The sequence below is a fragment of the Myotis lucifugus genome, unplaced genomic scaffold (assembly GCF_000147115.1).
Source record: "Myotis lucifugus unplaced genomic scaffold, Myoluc2.0 scaffold_65, whole genome shotgun sequence".
Taxonomy (NCBI): domain Eukaryota; kingdom Metazoa; phylum Chordata; class Mammalia; order Chiroptera; family Vespertilionidae; genus Myotis; species Myotis lucifugus.
Window position 1 is genome coordinate 3,266,325 of NW_005871113.1, and position 19,548 is coordinate 3,285,872.

General features: G+C 42.6%; 1 protein-coding gene across 1 annotated transcript in view; it reads right to left on the reverse strand.

Annotated features, from left to right (window-relative positions):
* Nucleotides 1-19,386, reverse strand: part of PROX1 (prospero homeobox 1) — a 52,335-nt gene extending 32,949 nt beyond the window's left edge. The window contains exons 1-3 of the mRNA XM_006089881.3: nucleotides 19,280-19,386; nucleotides 9,570-11,361; nucleotides 2,080-2,187 (exon numbers count right to left, since the gene is read on the reverse strand). Of these exons, the coding sequence (XP_006089943.1) occupies nucleotides 2,080-2,187; nucleotides 9,570-11,294 (1,833 nt within the window). The 5' untranslated portion in view covers nucleotides 11,295-11,361; nucleotides 19,280-19,386. The remainder of the gene's footprint in view (nucleotides 1-2,079; nucleotides 2,188-9,569; nucleotides 11,362-19,279) is intronic.
* Between the last annotated feature and the right edge of the window lie 162 nt (nucleotides 19,387-19,548).

The window sequence follows — 19,548 nt, forward strand, 5'->3', positions numbered from 1 at the left end:
TGTGGGTTTACATTGCACAGCATTTATAAAGCTACAGATCAACAATCTCCCCAACCCTTTCCCTTTCCCCACTAGAGGTGCATGCGCGCACACACACACATACACACACACACACAGGAATGTTTCTAATATTTACATCTACTGTTGGGTAGTGTTGCTGGCTCAGACTGGTTGATGCTTCCTACCCTCGGGTGTCTGCATTGCAGTGGTAGGTGAGTGCTCCCTATGCATGCAGTTTCTAAAGCTCTTTAGCCTCCTTTTGGATGAAAGGTACCATGTAAATAATATAAGGTAGTGTCATGAATATATCACAATACTGCAAATCATCGCGCTAAAAGGCGTGAAGGAGGTCACATGGACACACGCATACACACACACATGCATGTGTGCACACTAACACTTTTCCCTTCTAGAACTAAGTGTTGGAATGATTCTCTGGAAGAACTCTGCCAGGTTCCACTAGGCTCTAGAACAGTGGTTCTCAACCTTCTGGCCCTTTAAATACAGTTCCTCATGTTGTGACCCAACCATAAAATTGTTTCCGTTGCTACTTCATACCTGTAATGTTGCTACTGTTATGAATCGTAATGTAAATATCTGACATGCAGGATGGTCTTAGGCGACCCCTGTGAAAGGGTTGTTCGACAGCCAAAGGGGTCGCGACCCACAGGTTGAGAACCGCTGCTCTAGAAGCTGGTTGGTCCTCAACCGGCTGATAAATTCCCTTTCACCTGTCTGTTAATAAGATGGTCCCCCACTAAGTCCGAACCCTTTTCCTGGCCTACTGTGTCACTCAGCCTCTTTTTGTGCGCTGGATGATTCCTATTCAGCCGTGTAAGTAATTCCTATTACTGCCTTTCTCTGCCTTCCCCATCCTGCCCAGTTTGTTGGCACTGACTGAGGAGAAACATGCCTTCCACTTAAGGAGCTCGGCCAGGGAAGGAGAAAGATAAAAGCCTGAAGTTGATACACAACTCAAAGCAAACAGGAGGGAAAACAGAACTTTTCTTATAAGGCCAAATAAAACATCAGTGAAGGAAACTGAAATGAGTTGGCCTGCAAAAGGGGGCCAATGAAGCAACGTGGGCATCAGGCACAAAACACTATGCAGAGAGGAGTGCGGAGGAATGAGCATATTTTGGCTGCTCGAGAATTCTCGCCATGGCAGAAATAAGAACTTGTACATATGGGGGTGGGGGGGGGGGAAGCACCCAACCCTAATAAACTAATCTCAGCTAATGTAATGTTTAGCAAGATCCTTGGATAATGATACCATGCGTGCCATTATCATCATCAAAACCCAATCTATGTTTTAAAAAGTTACAGATGATTAACACAACATCAAGTTGATGCAAACAATTACTTAACCCCCCCCCCGCCCACACACACACACACAAACACACACAAACACACACACAGAACCAGGAGGTCCCCATATTCTGTAGAATGAGGGAGGCTGCAGCTGTAGGGCCGACAGCTTTCATATCCTCATTTGAATAATGTGTCCTGAATCTGTCACTTTATTCATTCTCCTTATGCTCAGTGTACTCTACATCAACAACAAATTAAGTTGTAAATAAGAGACAATCATCACTTTTGTTTTTAAGCAGCTACTGCATAGAGAATTTCAATGTACGCTCCTTTTCGGTGGGGGGCGGTGGGGTAAAGAGGTGCTAGAGTTTGCTTTCAAAAGCACAAATATGGGGAAACAGAAATAAAACAGAAACAGTCGACTGTTGCTGAGGGGAGGGAAAAAAAACATCCCCTGAAGCACATCCATTCAGTACCAGCTGAAATTTCTTCCAAGAAGTTACTAAGACATATAAAGACAGAGGCGAAGTTTCCCCGACTACCATGGAAACCATGTGACTTATTAACACCAGTCCTGTGGTCTTCATGCCCAGGGGGCGGCTTTGCCTGGCCCAGCTTTAGACAGAAGGACAAGTGCATTAAATCAACACAACACAGGTGTGTCAATGAACTGATTCCACACGCAGCTCCGTTAACTCCCAGAAGCTCAAATCATGATAACATGCACAGAAATTGGGGGGAAAAATGAATAACACAAAACGTCCCTACCTTTACATCGGAGAAGTAGGTCTTCAGCATGTTGGAACTGGGGTAACGGGTATAAAAGAACATGAGCTTTGCTTTTTTCAAGTGATTGGGTGACAATCCTTCCTGCATGTAGGATGCAATTGGTTAAGGAAAATATTGCTTTAAACACAGGGACCAGTCACCTCCCACCCCCGGGAGTCTGGAGGCCCACCACGCAGCCGCGGAATCCATCCCTGACTTGCTGCCGCTTGCTCCAACTGCCCATTGCCTGTCACAAATTGCCAAATGTCACGGCGAGGATGCACAATTCAGTTGCAGAATCTTGGCTACTTTGTGGTGAGGTTGGCAAAACAGAGCCCCTCTCTCTATACGTTCACTTGTTGCTAAGGAGACAAATGCACCCAACACGTGCTACACAACTCTTATCGTGAGAGTTTTTTTCTTCTTCACAATTATGGTTCTGTTTATTCTTCTCTCCACACTCTGCCGTTTACATCAAATTATTATCCTAATGTGCATGAAAACACAAAAGGCATTTATTTTGAACAGTTAGGCAAGCTTCGCATTTTACCTTTCAGCGCTAATGTAATGGAGCGTCTTGACTCACTTTCTTCCTATCTTATTATTGTATCCTTTTAATTGTTCCCTTTTAAATAATAGCTAAATTTGGGAAGGGGTCCTTTTGGCACAGAGAGAATGAGGAGAGGGAGTGTCGCTTTTGTTAAAGCAACGATCCAAGACCAAGTACAATTTGCCTCTCCCGGATTTGTAGTTAACTCCTTGGAGAGTAGCGCAGTGGTTGGGGCTAACAAATCAATAACGGTGGGTTAGCAGATCAATAAATGGCCACTTACCCCAAATAAGAAGGCCTATTTATCTGGAAACATCATTACCTTTTAGATCTGTAAACAGCAGCAACTAAAACAGTTCCCGAGAGAATGTGAGGCTAACCATAACAATCCAGGCTTCCTGATTCTCGCCCGGATTCTTGGCACTCCTCCGCACACTCGGAGCTGGGGCGGCCCTGGTCACATCTGTGCCGCAGCCTGGCCCTGCCATTTCCTCAGCAAATTAATGGCTTTATAATTTATCAGAAATGAAGATGCACATGGAGAAAATCAATGTGGTCCCCCACAAGGTCAATTAAGGGTCCTTCCTAGAAGCTTCTCTAAGGATTTTTCTCTTAAAAGAGAGTCTGGTAAAAATTAGGAAAAAAGAAAGCGTGCGTGTGCGCGTGTGCGTGTGTGTGTGTGTGTGTGTGTGTGTGTGTGAGAGAGAGAGAGAGAGAGAGAGAGAGAGAGTTTTCCTACCCAACAGAAATTTCACACCTTATGCAAAAAAGGTCAAATACGCACAGATATTTAGGAAAGGGAAAGGTTTCCAAATGACCTCCCTCAAACACAGCGCGAGCAATCTTTCAGAACAGAGGGAAACCAGAAAGTTACTACTACAGAAGCAGACTCAAATTAATATTGATAAGCTCTTGACTACCTCTAACAGGGTGTTTAGCCAAATATTCTGCTGAGAAGGTGATTAGCATTCCCTTTAATATCATGCAAATTGTGCGAAAGATCACCTTGGTTGGTAAATAGAAGAGTTAAATATTGGGCTTTATTTTGCTCCACTGAAAATAAACACCGAAGCAAGAAATTTTGATTTTTAGATCTGTAAGCCAAAGCAGCTTAACTGAACTTGTGTTTTTGTTGGAGATCCTTAATGATTACAAAGACGATAATTTATGACTGACATACTTTTTGTGCCAAGGAGAGAGCTGAAAGGCCCTCCAGTAACCTCCATTAGACAGATAGAGAAGACTAAAGGAGCACAGCCTACTTCAGGGCCATCTGTCCAGATGGATAAGTGAAATAATAGTTGCAAGCTGTCTCCTATTGCCTCACGATAAGAGTTTTAGGCGAGTCCAAACTTCGACAAACATTCTCAGATCTGGGTTCTAATCTTTTTTTTTTTCAGACGGTTACATTAAAACAACCTCGAACATTTAACTCTTAGTGGGGGAAAAGCCCCAAATCTTTCACAGTGCGGCCTTATACAAAACAAATTGTTTTGCTGTGGTTCCCAGAGGGTTAGCGAGCCACGGAAACTTCCCGAAGCTTTCCACACATTTATATTTTTGCTAAAAGATGGTTTCGTTCTTTTTATTTAAAAGACAAGCCAACTCCCATCTTATTTTGATGGGGACGCAGAGGCTTTTATTTCATGAAAAAAAAAATTATTCTGATTTGATTTCTCAAGTCTGTTTTTGCTTTGAAACGCTTCCTGTTGGTAATACTTGGAATCGATCGGTTGAAATGGAACACAGAATAAATCTTTCTCTCTCGCCCATCGTGTAATTGAGATAAAATTCCCATAAAATAGATGTTTCTAATAAACTATTAAAAATAGCTAATGAAACCTTTAAAAGCCAACAGTTAGATAATCCTTTTTTTGCCTCCTCAAAATAAATCTGAACTGACCAATTGGTTAATTTCCCTTTTAAGTGCTTGTGCTGAAAAGCAACTGTTCTTCCAAGAAAGCACTAGCTGTTTCCAGGATACTTACACACGCACAATGACTCATGATGGAATAGATTCAGTAAACATACAGCTGTACTGAACACGAGCTAAGCTCCATTCAAGGCCAGGAAAGAAAATGAGCACAAATAAATATTAAGGAGGTAAAGGGGGGGCAGGGGAAGGGGGGGATGGAACGCAAACAAGATCTGTCCAGGCAGCTCATGTGGCTTTGCCTCAATTCTCTTAGCCATAGCTTTGTGAAGACAGATGACATTCAATTCTATGTGTAATGCAAAATAGACAATAACTGCTGAAACTTGAGACAGCTGCCAGGTGTAAAAAAAAAAAAAAAAAGAAAAGAAAAAGGGGAAAAAGAAAAGATGATAAATCCATAAATTAATGAAAGACATCTGCTGGGGAATATAAAAGATCAGAGAAGTAGAGTGCTACAGCTGAATCTAAAGCGGTGTTCAAACAACCTGAGAATGTGTGTTGTCTGTTTACCAAGCACAATATAACCTTACCTACACGCAGCAGCGGGAGGAGCAGCGGAGCAGCAAAAAGGCAAATGGGAGAATAATAGGTTGTGGAGGCAGGAGGAAGAAAATTCTCTTTTTCCAGTTGCACTCTGAATTGTGGCTAGAGATTTTACAAGCTGCATGTCCAACCAAACGGATTGGGACTGCTTACCTACGTTTTCTAAACCTCTTAGGAACCCAAAGAATTTCAGCTTTCTCCCTCTGCTCTGACTTGCTATATTTCTGACACTGGTCCCCCGGGAAACCTGAAACGGGGAGCAAAGATCTAAACGATCTCACGTGGTGACAGTGATAGAGCAATGAAGTCGTTGCTTCTCTAAGAAGCTCAACATAACCGAGGGATGAATATTTTTTCATTTTACTTCACAATGGCAGGGCATGTTTCCCTATAGCGAAAATAACTACTATGGTCCCATAAGGCTTCAAAACATGTAGAAGATTAACTTCTATGGATTATTTCACATCTTAGAAATTCATTTTTAATCCATCTTTTCCAGTTAGACTTTAATTTCAACCTATTAAACAATGTTCCTTTCGAAACTTCAAGTATTGTTAACATTCTCCCTAAAAGTCCAGTAGGGACAGCTGGGCCCGCACAGAGAATGGGTGTGTCTTCACCTGCACGTCTTAAAGGCTTATGATCCTCCTGAGCTTTAATTGGGTGCATGCAAATGTTTGAGGCCTCAACAAGGCTATTTTTCTTGAGATGCAAAGAGGATGAATGACAAGGAACACCACGGAGGAAAACAATTGGCTGGCTGTTTCTTTTGGAATTTGAATAAAACTTAATATTTGATTAAAGAGATTCATTTGCAAAGATACTGAACACATTTTTTATGCCCAAGACGTGAGCAGGTGCACTGACATTCAGTTGAACATGCACACGTTCACCATTTCCTTTCTGTTAGAAGGGAGAACCAGGTACTGTTCTCCCTCCTAGAACACATGTGCTTAATGTGCTGAACTTAAGTGGATTTCTCTGGTAAGCTGGTGTTCTCAGTAGTTCTTGTCTGAGCTACTTTGTTCAGAGAAACAGATGATGCCCTTTTGAGTAGGAAATAATTGTTCCTTAAGAAATTATTCATCACAACTTGGAAACCGGTGAACTAAAAATAAAAACATAATAAGGACGATTATAGTGGTACCATTTCATCTCATTGCTACTGACCTTTTCAACATGAGTAACTACAGGTTCAAATATGTGCTTACATCCATACAACTGAAGTAAGACATCACTCAGTGTGATTCCTAGAGATTTCTTTAAACTAAATGCTTGCGAATTTTGCCTACTCACAGAGGAAGAACTCGCTTCCATGCAAGGATGAAGAGAGGAGAAAAGTGGGTCCAGTTTCCCAACAAACATGCAGATTCTCACTGGCTTCAGAATTATGTGGACTATAGAAAAGGTTGCTTGCCTGGCCAGTGTTGCTCAGTGGTTGAACATTGACCTATGAACCAGGAGGTCAAGGGTTCGATTCCCAGTCAGGGCACATACCCAGGTTGCAGGCTCAATCCAAGTGTGTGTGTGTGTGGGGGGGGGGGTGCAGGAGGCAGCTTATCAGTGATTCTCTCTTATCATGGATGTTTCTATCTCTCTCTCCCTCTCCCTTTCTCTCTGATATCAGTAAAAATATATTAAAAAGAAAAGGTTGCTTGCCTATCTTCTTCCTAAGAAATAATACATCAATGAGATAAATGGTTAAAAGGGCGATGTGGTAGAGGGGAAAGAGAAAGAGGCAGAGGGTAGAAAGCTAGAAGGTGGGAAATGTAATCATTACTTGCAACAAGTGGTCCAATTATTTAGCTACACGAAAGAAACACCTCCAGGTAAAACAACTAACATTTCCTATGAACACAGGTGTTTCCGAACCACCATCGTTCAATAGAACCTTATATTGGTAGGAGAGAGAAGTTATTCATCTGAAGAAAAAGCAACTATATTCTCTTTTAAAGCCTTTGATACGCGTAGAAATAAAAGGAACTTCTTTCCATTCAAATCCTTAAAACTCCTCAGGAGATTTAGAGAGGGTGAGACAATGAGCATGGCCAACGCTTAAAGCAATCAAAAATATTTTTTTTCTAGAAGACCCAACTTACTTTAAAAAAAAACAAAAGCAGAAAATTATCTGGTTAGAAATGAAAAGTCTAATTAAAAAAAAAAACCACCATAAACAGGCATCTTGAGTTAAAGAGTTTAATATGGACTTTACAAGACTTTGAAACCTGGATTCAAATATTCACCAAAATAGGCATGTCCCTTTCTGGGGTGTGTGTGTGTGTGTGTGTGTGTGTGTGTGTTTCAGAGACAGAGAGAGAGAACCCACCATCACTACTATTGGCTTCAAATGAACTAGAGGATCTCTGAAGAGATGGGGTCTAGCTTTGGACAGTAGCCTGGTATGAACTTTGGAAGATGCTCTTCCTACAAAGGGTAAAAAAAAAAAAAATTCCAGTCCTTGTGTCTTCTTACTTTGCCTTTCTCATCACCAATAGCTATAATCCAATCATTCTGATTGTTTATTGCCTGGTATGGTGCTTGGCACAGCTTTGATTCATGACCAATGGGTTCGATTTTAAGTCTTTGAATGGCAGAAGTTAAATCTGAAACCAAAGACTCAGTTTCTATTTATAAAGCTAGGTCCTCAACATCTTTCTCTTGCTTTCTCTCACGACATGATTCTCTTCTTCCTCACCATGGTAAGAGACTCTGTTAACTGCCCAAGTGGGCCTCCTACTAGTGGCTCCCACTCGCCTTCTCAGAAATCTTCCCCAGTATCCTAAGATTTAGCTGGAAGGACAACCTTCACTACCTGAGAAAACACATTTCCACCAGAGCTGGGACTTTGCACCCAAGTGGCAGCCTCTTGAGTGGGTTTACATACTAAAATGTCAATTTCTAGTCATCAAGACAATTGCTCAAAATCCTTAATTTAGCAACAGCCAACTTTATTGCTAAATTTTATATCCATATGGCAATTTATTATAAGAGAAACATGCCTGACCTGCCCCCCAAAGCTACTAGTCTACAACCCCAGAACACCCATGACCACAAGATTCTTAAGAATTTACTGCAAGGACCAATTTACAGAGAGAGAGAAAAAAATCATCAATTAAAAATAGCCAGAGTGCAGGACAGAACCAATAAAATATATAACTGGCATCTCTACATCAAAGTCAGGTTCAAAATAAAAAGAGTCATAAAAAGAGCCATTTTTAAGTCGAATACAGCTTTGAGTTTTATATTTAATTGTGCTCTCTCGCTTTCCAAAATAATTTGCTTTGTGTATGTTAGGACAAAAGATTTCTGTGTATGGCTGAACAGAGGTTAATCATGCATGGGAGGCAGCTGCACCAGCCCCAAAGAACAGACCTTGGTGAACGAGAGACCGATGCCGTCGGAATAAATCAGTACCTGTGTATTTCCTTTAAAAAACCACGTCTCACTTCAGAATTAAAGGGAGAATCCACCTCCCCTCCCACATCCCTCTTCCTCCCACCAGCACAGTGCTCTTCATCAGACTGAATCAAGCCTTCTTTAAAGGGCCCAGGAGCCTGTTCAGGGCTTCAAGGTAGAATTCTTATGGCATCTGGGATCTAAAACTGACTTTTCACTCCATTATGAAACTTACCATCTCCTAAAAATTGTATCTCTGATAGAATTCAAAATCACAATGAGATATTTTTCTATCTCTGATTTTACTCTTTAAAAAAAGAAGGGGGTAGCCCAGCTGGTTTGGCTCAGCGGATAGAGCGTCGGCCTGCGGACTATAGGGTCCCAGGTCAAGGGCATGTGCCAGGGTTGCGGGCTCGATCCCCAGTAGGGGGCATGCAGGAAGCAGCCAATCAATGATTCTCTCTCATCATTGATGTTTCTATCTCTCCCCTCTCCCTTCCTCTCTGAAATCAATAAAAATATATTTAAGCTCAGCAGGTATGGCTCAGTGGTTAAGCAGGAGGTCACGATTCAATTCCCAGTCAGGGCACATGCCCGGGTTGCAGGCTCAATGCCCAGTGTGGGGTGTGTAGGAGGCAGCTGATCAATGGTTATCTCTCATCATTGCTGTTTCTATCTCTCCCTTCCTCTCCGAAATCAATAAAAATATCAAAATAAATAAGTAAATTTTATTTAAAATAAATAAGTAAAAAATTTTTAAAAGGGTAAGAAGAGAATACAGGAACAACAGCAGAAAGACACTGCTGATAACGCATATATTAAATACCAGCTCTTTGGGGCAGTTCACAACTTGTAAAAATTGCAAAGATGTTGGTTTAGTGGGGAGGTTTTGTGCCATTAGAAGTGCCACAGGCCTGTTGATAAAAGCGTATTACTTTGAGTAACAGGAAAGATTGAATTCTTAAGAAGATGCTAACCTACGTTATTCTACATATGCTGTAAACCTGACCCTTTGGGAAGCCCTTGTTTTGTTTGGTTTTCCTTGAGGGGAAAATAAAAGGATATTGCACTTCCCGAATAAGGTGAGATTTCGGACATGTCTTGAAGATCGCCACACTCGGACTTGATGAGGGACAAGGAGAGCCCTTCCGCCGTGCTGGGTGGGTGTGCTGGTGAACAAGGGTGGTGGCTCAGATGGTGGGATGACATCTTGGTCCTCAGACTCGTCGTCTCCCTGGTTAAGTCCAAGGATTCAGGAGACACTCTGTCTTTTCCCGAGAAGGAGCCAGAGGGAGCACCTAATGGACCCTGAAACGGGTAGGCCATCAAGGGCAGGGGGAAGGGGTGGCGGAAGGTGGATGTGGTGAAGCCTGCAGTGGCAGAGAGAGGTGACTGGTGCAGGGGCTGGTGGTGGCCGCCGGTGGGAGGGCCGGAGGCAGACTGGTCAGATGAGTTTTTGCGGACCACCAGGGGCAGCGCTTCTGTCTGGTCTGTGGAACTGGGCATCTGCACGTTGCCAAAGGTGTCCAGGGGGTTTGGAATGATGACGTCGCCAAAGCACTGCAGGCGCTGGTTGGCGGTGTGGAAATTGTGGTTTTCCCCGTTGACTGCGAATCTGGCCTGGGGGATCTGGAGAGGGGGGAAGACCTGAGGAACCTGGCGGGAGGGTTTGGCCGAAAAGACTTTGACCACAGTGTCCACAACTTGCGACATGGCAGAGTTCAGTTCCTGTTTCAAGGTCTCGGCCAAATGTTTGCCTTCTGGTTGTAAGGAGTTTGGCCCGTGGTCTCTCTCTTTGTTGTTGCCTTCTCGCTTGGGCTTGTTTTCAGCCATTTCCTGCTCCCTGATCAGGGCTCGGGCTCGGTCAATGAACTGTCCTGGGTCGAGCTCGCACATCTCATTGTCTGACCTCCCTACGGAGTCCTGGGCCCGGGCATCCAGCATCTCCGAGCGCATGCTGTCTTCAGACAGGTTACCATCTTCATCATTTTCAGAATCAGTGCTGTCATAGATTTGGTAGAACTTTTCCTGCAGCTGGCGCAGCTGTTTCTGCATGTCCTCCAGCTGCTGTTTCAGCTGTCGGCGCTCCTCTCGCTTCTGTTCTTTTCGGGCTGAAACCAGCTGCTGGAAACTCTGTTGCTGCTGCTGGGGCAGCTTCTGCTTGCGTTTGTTTTCTCTGTAACTTTCTCGGGGACTCACAGACTGCGGGGCCATCTCTCTTTCATTTTCATTGCCCCTTAACGCCACACTGGGGGAATGGCTCATACCCCGAATGATATTCTCAACCCGGGCGCGCTTTGCTCTCAGGTGCTCATCACATAAGCGATCCATATCAAACTGGCTCATAGTAGGCCTGCCAAAGGGGGAAAGACACTCTGGGGGGCTGTCTCTTGAAGAGTTGCTGCATATATCCTCCTGATGTACTTCGGAGCCTGTGCTAGAGAGACCGCTGGCTTGGAAACTGGGCTCCGTGCCACCATTTTTGTTCATGTTATTTTTCAACAGCTGGGAAATTATGGTTGCTCCTGGAAAAGGCATCATGGCATCTTCATACGAGTTCGCCCTCTTCAGCAGCTTGCGGAGCACATTTGACTTCTCCCCATCTGCATGCTGCACCACTGAATACTCGACATCCTGCTCGGAACCTTGGGGATTCATGGCACTAAAAAACGTGGCTCTCGCCTTAGCAAAAAATGCAGATGCTGTCCCTACCGTCCTTTTCACTCCAATGTCAACTCTTCTCCTCTTGGTCTGCCGGCTTAAGAGGGCTGTGCTGTCATGGTCAGGCATCACTGGGCAGTTATTGTGCCATCTTCAAAAGCTCGTCAGCTGGGCACAGCTCAAGAATCCCGGGACCCTGGCCAACAGAACAAAAGGACTGATGAATCATTTTCTTTAAATTTCTCCAAATTTCCTGACCTCAATCCTGAATCAAATACAAAATGCATAGGCTCTGGGATTTATGGCACATTACAATTATTGCAATTTATTATGCACTCTGCTTGAAATGAAACATTTTTAAATATTTCTGCTCCACTGGTTTAAGATGGATTAAGATTAAAAAAAAAAAAAAGCAAAAACTGCTTAAGCACCAGTAATATGATTCTCTTTCACAAATGCCTAAAATGATACTGTTTATCGTCAGAAGAAATAGTAGATTATAAGTACACAGCCTCTGACAACCAATTGATTAAATTTTGGGCATTCAGATTCACATTACAAAAGAAGATGAAAGTGGGCTATACTTAAGAAATAGGATTAAATTTTGAGGCTGTGTGAAATTGGGATGCAAAATTCCATTTCTGCATTAAAATTATTGTGATTTTTAAGGCTATGAAAAGAACACTAAAGTAAATGCAAATATTTAAAACACACCCTTTATTACCAAATTTTAAAATATTTTTGTCAAATGTGAAATGAAATGAGTAGAGCCCCATCAGCATCTTTCCAACATAAATGGTCAATTTCACATTGAAATCACTGCAAAAATACTCCTATTACAAGTCTGCTTATTTAGCATAGAGATGCATTTTTATTAGTAAAATCACTTTTGAAGATGGTATCTTTTGGGGTTTTTAATGTAAGTATGAGACTATTTATAAATTTTCATGATGCCCTTCTGATTACTTAAATTATTATCAAGTCGAACTCACTGCAAAAGAACGATGTTGTTACATTTTAGAAATCAATAAATTGAATTAGGCAAGGATAAATATATCTTCAGGACTAGTTTTCTTCTGTTAAAATCTGCCACAATATTACTTCCCATGCTTAAAGAAACTCTTTAACGTACACCACTTGTGAATCTTATTTCATATGCTGGATTTAAGAAAAAACACACAGAAATATATTTAAGACCAAAAAAAAAAGATGTATAAAGAAGAAAGAAAATAACATCACTCCAATATATGTGAGAAAGGAAATACCTTCTCTGCATTCGAACTTCCATTGTTTCTTGGGAACACAACGTAAAAAAGAGAAGATCCCTCCTTGCATTTTATAAAAGGTAGTTGACATATTTTGTGACTTATTAACTAGTGATGCTAACCCCAAATCTGGCATAAATGTAAGATGTCACATCTTTTTTTGCTTACAATTAACATTTTATGGAGAAAATGAGAATATTTTTTTCACCCAGGGTTGATCTAATATTAAACTTCACGTTTGCTTAACAGAGCACATCTTCACAATAACAGGGTCCATTGCCAAAGGCAGCGTGCGGAGTGCTTGGAACCGCTCCCATCTCTTTCGGTTCACCTGTGAAAACATCTACGTGCTCCCTAGGACTGCATCTGTGGCTAGTTTTAAAGAATGACTATCCATGCAAATAGGCATGATTTCAGCATGAAATAGCCTGTAAAAATCAAGAAAATACTCAATGCTTAGATGGCAGCATGTATTTTTTTTTTAAAGCGAGAAAGATTTCATCATGCAGACCTGGCTTCTGGTTTCTGTATGAAGCTACAACATTTTAAAAGAGCCTGTTTTAGAATATCGTGAAAGCAGTATGATGCCTCTTCATATATGTGTGTATACATATATGTGTTTATGTATATACACATACATATTTGTATGGTTGAGACTAAAATACTTTTTATATGCCTCAAGATAAAATTTCCTGAATTTAGCATGGAAACAAGCCTTAATAACTTCAATATTGAGTTCAACATCAAATTTGGAATAATCGGACTCCTCACACATTACTAATAAAATTGGTTTCAGAAATACAAAGATGCAATGACAGGTCTCTCACTAACACGTTAGATCTGATAAATCCGGTGGAGCTGTCAGGTGGGAGGAAAAAGGAGGACTGAGACAAACAAGAAAAAAGATGAATTATTTCTCAGGAAGACTTGCATATTGAGGGAGAGGTCTTTTCTGCATGCAGATCAGCTTTCTAAAAGTAGAGCTCATTGCCATTATTTTTAAAAATGTACTTCTTTTCTTTTTGTGTGCAAATCCTTTTCTCTTTAACATCACCTGAAAAGCACACGGATCTCCAATCAACACACGGACCCAACTTTCTGCAGTGTTTTTCTGCCCGTTCACCTTCACACCCCAACGGGATTTTGCCCCTCCCCATCCTTGCTCTGGGAAGAGCACCTCTGCACCAGAGGCTCAGAGGTGACACGCTGTGGAAGAGATGAGCACAAGGTCATCCCCAGGCATCCTTCCTTTCCCAGCTGCCATTTACCTCGGAGTCAACTGCACTTCCTCTCCTCGAGCCTAGGTCTCAACAGCTGCACCCCTGCCTCATGCCAGGGCCCAGAGGAGGGCTGTGCTTTTCCTAAGGTGGAAAGAAATGATATTCTCGTCTTCAGTGGAGAAGAGTGGTAAACATGCTTGTTGGATCTTTTAAGGAAAAGCTAACCTGTAACTTCCTCCAAATTCACCAAACTACTCTGGGTTTTTTTTTTGCATTTCTCTTTCAACCAGTCAGCATTTTTAGACTAAATAATTGATCCGTTTCTGTTGTGTGCTAAGAGAATTTAATCACTTTTAGGTCCTATTGTATGATATCCAGCTGAGACGTAATAAATAGGATGAAACAAATGGTAAAAATTATATAATCGAGCAAGACAAGGGATTATATTAATAGAGGAAATATGTCTCTCCATATAGCTTGGACCGAAACTTAGAAATAATTGTACTAGTGCACTTTAGGTTTATAACCTATGGAGGCTATGGGCAAGATTAAATAATTATAACTAGTTGACATAGTATTTTACTAGCATAACGTTTCATAAACAGGATATATATATATGTATACACACACACATACACATCTACCACATAAGAAACACAGTTAAATGAGCATAATGTAAATTAAATCACTTGAAAATACTTTCAAGGCACTTCCACGACTTCCCAATTCAGAATTTAGAGAATGCTATAGAATGACTTTATCATTGATATTGTCCTGTCCATTAATATTTTTAAAAAGTCCTTTATTTTTCAACATATGTACTAAGCCACAGTGTCTCAGCTACAATTATTATTGATTCTTGTGTGTGGTATGTACCGTTCAGTCGGCTCCAACTCTTGGAGACCCTATGAATGAGTGATGACCGAAATGTCCAGTCCTCAACAGCCCTGCACAGCTTCTGTAGACTCCTGCCTATGGCTTCTTTTATGGAGCTAATCCATCTCATATTTGGTCTTCCTATTTTCCTGCTACCTTCTATTTTCCCCAGCATTATTGTCATCTTGTATTTTAATTTTAACATTAATTTTAAGTTTAACCAGGCAACCTGAAACCTCCTGTTCAGCAGGGGTGAACATAAGTATCAGCCAGTATGCAGAATATTACTGATGTTGAATTTGAACTCAAATGTATTATTGATTAGATATACATAATCTACTCCTGTAAACTCCTCTTTAATTAAGGTGAACATCTATAGAGAATATTTTTCACTATTAAATATTTTTGTTGTACCATTTGGCACAAATGCTCTAATAATTCCTATGCAACGGATATCTTAGCATAGCAGATTCCTTCTAGTAAAATATAAGAATAAATATCCAGGTATAATCAGGTCTGATTTTAATTACTCCAAAAGATTCTTAATTAAAATTGGAGTGATCTGACATTCTATTTAACATAATCCTAAGGAAGCTGATGACTTAATGTTAGCAGAGAAGAATTTTCTGTGAAGAATTTCTAAGGAACACTCTAGTGTGAAGTAGAAAGTGGTAAAGTGCTCTGACTTTAATCAAGAACTTATTTTGGGGGAGGGCAGTGCAACTTTTATGCTTCTACCTGGAGTCCTCATTCTGGACAAAGACGTGTTTCATTACAGTAATTATCCAGATAGTTCAGACAAATCTCTTGTGAGGCAGGGGAATTGTAAGGTTGGCATGGTTTCCTGTTTGGATTCTTTAGATTATCTGTCTTCGTTGATAAAAAAAAATTTTTTTAAGAAATTGCTCAAGCTTACACTTTGCTTCTTTTAGAAAACAACCTTTGAATGGGCCCCTCATCTACTTGGATCAATCTGGTTATGAAATTTCAAATGGAATATCATTAATAAATTAATCTGGGAATCAGTAATTCAAAGGGGGGGAAATCTGATGATTTGATTTAGGTAGCTTCCGCCTTCCCCCAAATCTCTAAGCTGTCCCTTCACTGTCCTCTTCATTTTGGCTAATTAGCAACTTTTCCTTTGGAGGTGTTTCTACCTACTAGCAGGTTAAGAAAACCTTTTATGTTTATTCTGAAGAACTCACTTGACGTAAGTTAATATTCCAATGAACTGAGATTGCATTGTCAAAACCTTCTATCAGATTTTAAAATTTCCTCTCATCATAGAGTTCTCAAATCATAACCATTTCATTTAAAATTCCTCCATCCTATCAAAAATCCCATACATTTTTCACCAGCAAAGTGAACACAGAACATTTTCTGAGACATGCCTAAAATATTTATTTCTACTTATTTAAAGAGTAATAATTCACTGAGTTAGTAAATCAGAGTGAGAAGTAGTCTCAAGAAAAGACACATTTTTTTCTTTCTGTTGAAATTTAAAATACTCTAAATGTCCTCCGAAGCTTTAGAATACACTAGGCAATAAGATTTGAGAAATTCCTTGTGTATATGTCCTTTCCAATTTATACAGGTACTTAATTAGAATCCTATAACAACATAGCATGCACAATCCATCTTCATATTATGAAATCAGTAACATTTTATAATTTCTTTTGTTAATCCTGAACCTAAAAAATTTCTTATATAATAAGTTTCAAATGCAAGATAATTCCCGAAATGATACAAGAAATTCAGGGGAAAAGGCCTATTTGCACTTTGAACAAATAAACAGCCAACCTGGCAGCTACCTTATGTTTTAAGATCGCAAGTGCCACTTGTAGAGGGCCGATGCTAGGAAATGAATAAAGTGGGAACAAAGATGCATGTTATGTATGCGTGACTTTTTCCCCACAAGGTGGTGATTAAACTAAACAGAATTCTGCATAATGGACACATAAAAATATCAATAAGTGCCAAGCACAGATAACCCCTATTAAAAATAAGCAGAACATATCCATAGAGGACATTTTAATTATGAAAGAACTTCAAAACCATCCAAGGAAAGTATTGGAGGGAAACTTTGATGTTTAAGTCTAAAGAATAAATGGCACACATTATCTCATTTTCATGAAACAATGAGCATCGCCCAAGCAACAAAACCAACAGAAACCATCCACCATCCAACCTAATTCTATGCAACTCAAGTAGTAACCTGTGTAAAGAAAAAAATGTAAAGATCAAGTATTAAGAATCCAGATACAGTGCTTACATTGAATTCTCAACATCTTCCCTCACGCATTAAGCCACAGTCCTTACCTTCGTCTGTGTTACCATTACATAAACATAGGCATGTTATGTTGCATGGACAGGTTAACCCAAATACTCCCCTTTGACTTCCTCACCACGTACAGCCCATTTCATTTCGAAAATACTCAGAAGTTCTTGTAAGGAACTCTTCATAGAACTGACTGCCCGCATCTTGCATCCAACAGAAAAGCAGTTACCTCTCACGTACTTGAGATTTCCCTTCCCCATCAAAGTAATAACTAGGACATCTGGCACATGTCTGGTACAATGACAGGCTCATTCTACTTTATGAGAATATTTAACATATGACTTGAAAGAGTTCATGCACATACCTATTCTTTCTGGGCAGAGAGAAAGCACACTGAAAAGATAAGCTTTCACAACAGTAACACTTCCAAACTGACTTTGGTATTCTTGGCAGTTACACACATCACCCACGGCTGTCCAAAACACACACACACAAAAGACAGCTCCCACCCCCTCCCTCCACAGACCTGGGAGACAGACATACACTGGACGGAAGCGAAGGGAAAGTCAATCTCCCTCCACCTGCTGCCTGAAGTGGGGGTACTTTCAACCGCCTGGCAGACAGAAGCCCGAGACACAGCCTCAGCAGCCGCCTGCCAACATCCTTAAGAAAAATAAACACACACACACACACACACACACACACACACACACACAAACGTGTCCCCTACCCCCAACCTAAGAACTCACATGGCAAGGGCTCAAAACATAACAACAGCCCATTCCCATTAGCCTGGACAATCCTATTAACCAGGGCAACCATAAATTCATAAATCTCTACAACCCCGGGGCACGCATTGTGGTCTGGAACTGCACAGACACACACAGACACAGAGGAAATTTGCACCTGTCTTTCTTGACATAACACACCTGTCAAGCCCTGCTCATGCGCATTCTGCTAATAGACCTCTGCCTACCTAGTTTAGGAAAGGGATTTTTTTTTTATTTTTATGGGAGGGTATAGGTGGAAGAGGAGAGAGAGAGAGAGAGAGAGAGAGAGAGAGAGAGAGAGAAAGAAACAAGAGAAGAAACTTCCAGCCTTGACTTTGAGAGAAGGCCATCCTGTACTTGGTCTGTTTTTATAAGCTCAAGGAGACAACACAGACCTTCTTGGAAAAATTAAAACAAGCAGGTGAGTTCCCAGCCTCCCCCCCCCCCAGGCGAGGTCGGGTTCTGGACTGCCAAGAACAGCAGCAGTGCCACACTCCTACCTGCCTCCTTGGGCTATTTAAGACGACCGCCTACACCTGCCTTCTCCTTCTCTCCATCGGCCTGGAGGACTCCACTCCCAAAGAGCTGAAAGGGGGCGGGAGACCTCCAGTCTCTCAAAACCTACTCCCCCATCCCAAACCCACACTCTCCAGCGGCGTTCAGCTTTAGCAGGAGGAGTAACTGGCCGGCACAGCACTGCAACCAACAACTCGCTAAACTGGACTTTGGGTGATGTCTCCCCTCAACCCCGCCGCCCACCCTCAGACCCCCCCACCCTGCCGCCCCCTCCCTGTCTGTTCAGGCAAGATAGCAGCTCTTCCCGCCCCTCCTCACTCTTCTTCGCACTAACAATTACCCCCACTCTCCTTTCCTTCCACCCCAGTCCTCCAAACTGGGGCAAAACTGTAGGTACCACCCAGCCAGGACTCCATCCCAGCGGCCCAACACCACCGGCTGCCAGCGATGACTGCGAGAGTCTGGGCCTCGCGAATCCGCTGCCCAAGAACACCCCCCCACCCGAGCGCGATCTGGGGGTCCTCCCGCGGCGCTGGGGCACCCATCCCTCTGCCCCACGACCCCTCCAGGCTCCCGGGGCGGCCTGACCCCACTCAACTTGACCTACCCCGGGTTTCCTGGAGCTCAGGAGAGGGGGGCGCCGCGCTCATTGCCCGGGACCATCTTTCCACCGCTCCAACCCCGATTTCAACATTTCGGCTACCACGGCGCTGGGAGAGGAAAGTAACAGAGCGCCCCCTCTGCCCTCTCCCCACCTCTCTGCTCCCTGGCCCTCCGCCGGGGTTAAAAAGGAGAAGTGAAAGGTATGCAAATGACAAGCAAATTGGAAGAGCCTGGAAGAAAGGCAGCTGTAATAAAGTAGACAAAGAGAAGGGACGTGGGGGCTGGCCCAGGAGTTTTCACCGGGGACACGGGAAGGATGCGGCTCGGCGGAAAGCGGGGATCCGGACGAACAAAAAGCGACCCCATGTCCCCCCGGGGCCCTCTCTCCAGAGAAGCGAGGGCGAGAGAAAGAGGAAAGGAAGCGGGCGCCCCCGCGCACCCCAGCCCAGGACACAAAAGGTGACAAGATCAGCGCCAAGTCCAGCACTGCCAGCCTCTCCCCCCCCCCCATCGCCACCGCCACCGCCAACCCCGGCCACCAGCGGGAAAGAGAAAGAAATAAAAGCCGGGCGAGCGGATCACTTACTCTTCGGAACTGGGGAGAGCGGAGCGCGGAGTTCCACGGAGGCTCCTGCTCAGAAACCGTGTTCCAGGCGGTTTTCTTCTGGTTCATTTAAATAACACCATTTTCTCCTGGGGGGAGGGAAAAAAAAAAAGATGTTGACACGCGTCTAAGTCCGGGGAGTCTCTCTTTTCTTCCCATTGAAGAACAAGCCAGCACAAGTGGCTCTGGGAAAAGGGGAGGGGACTGGCGAGGGGACAGGAGGTACTTACGCGTGCCGAGCGCAGGGGGAC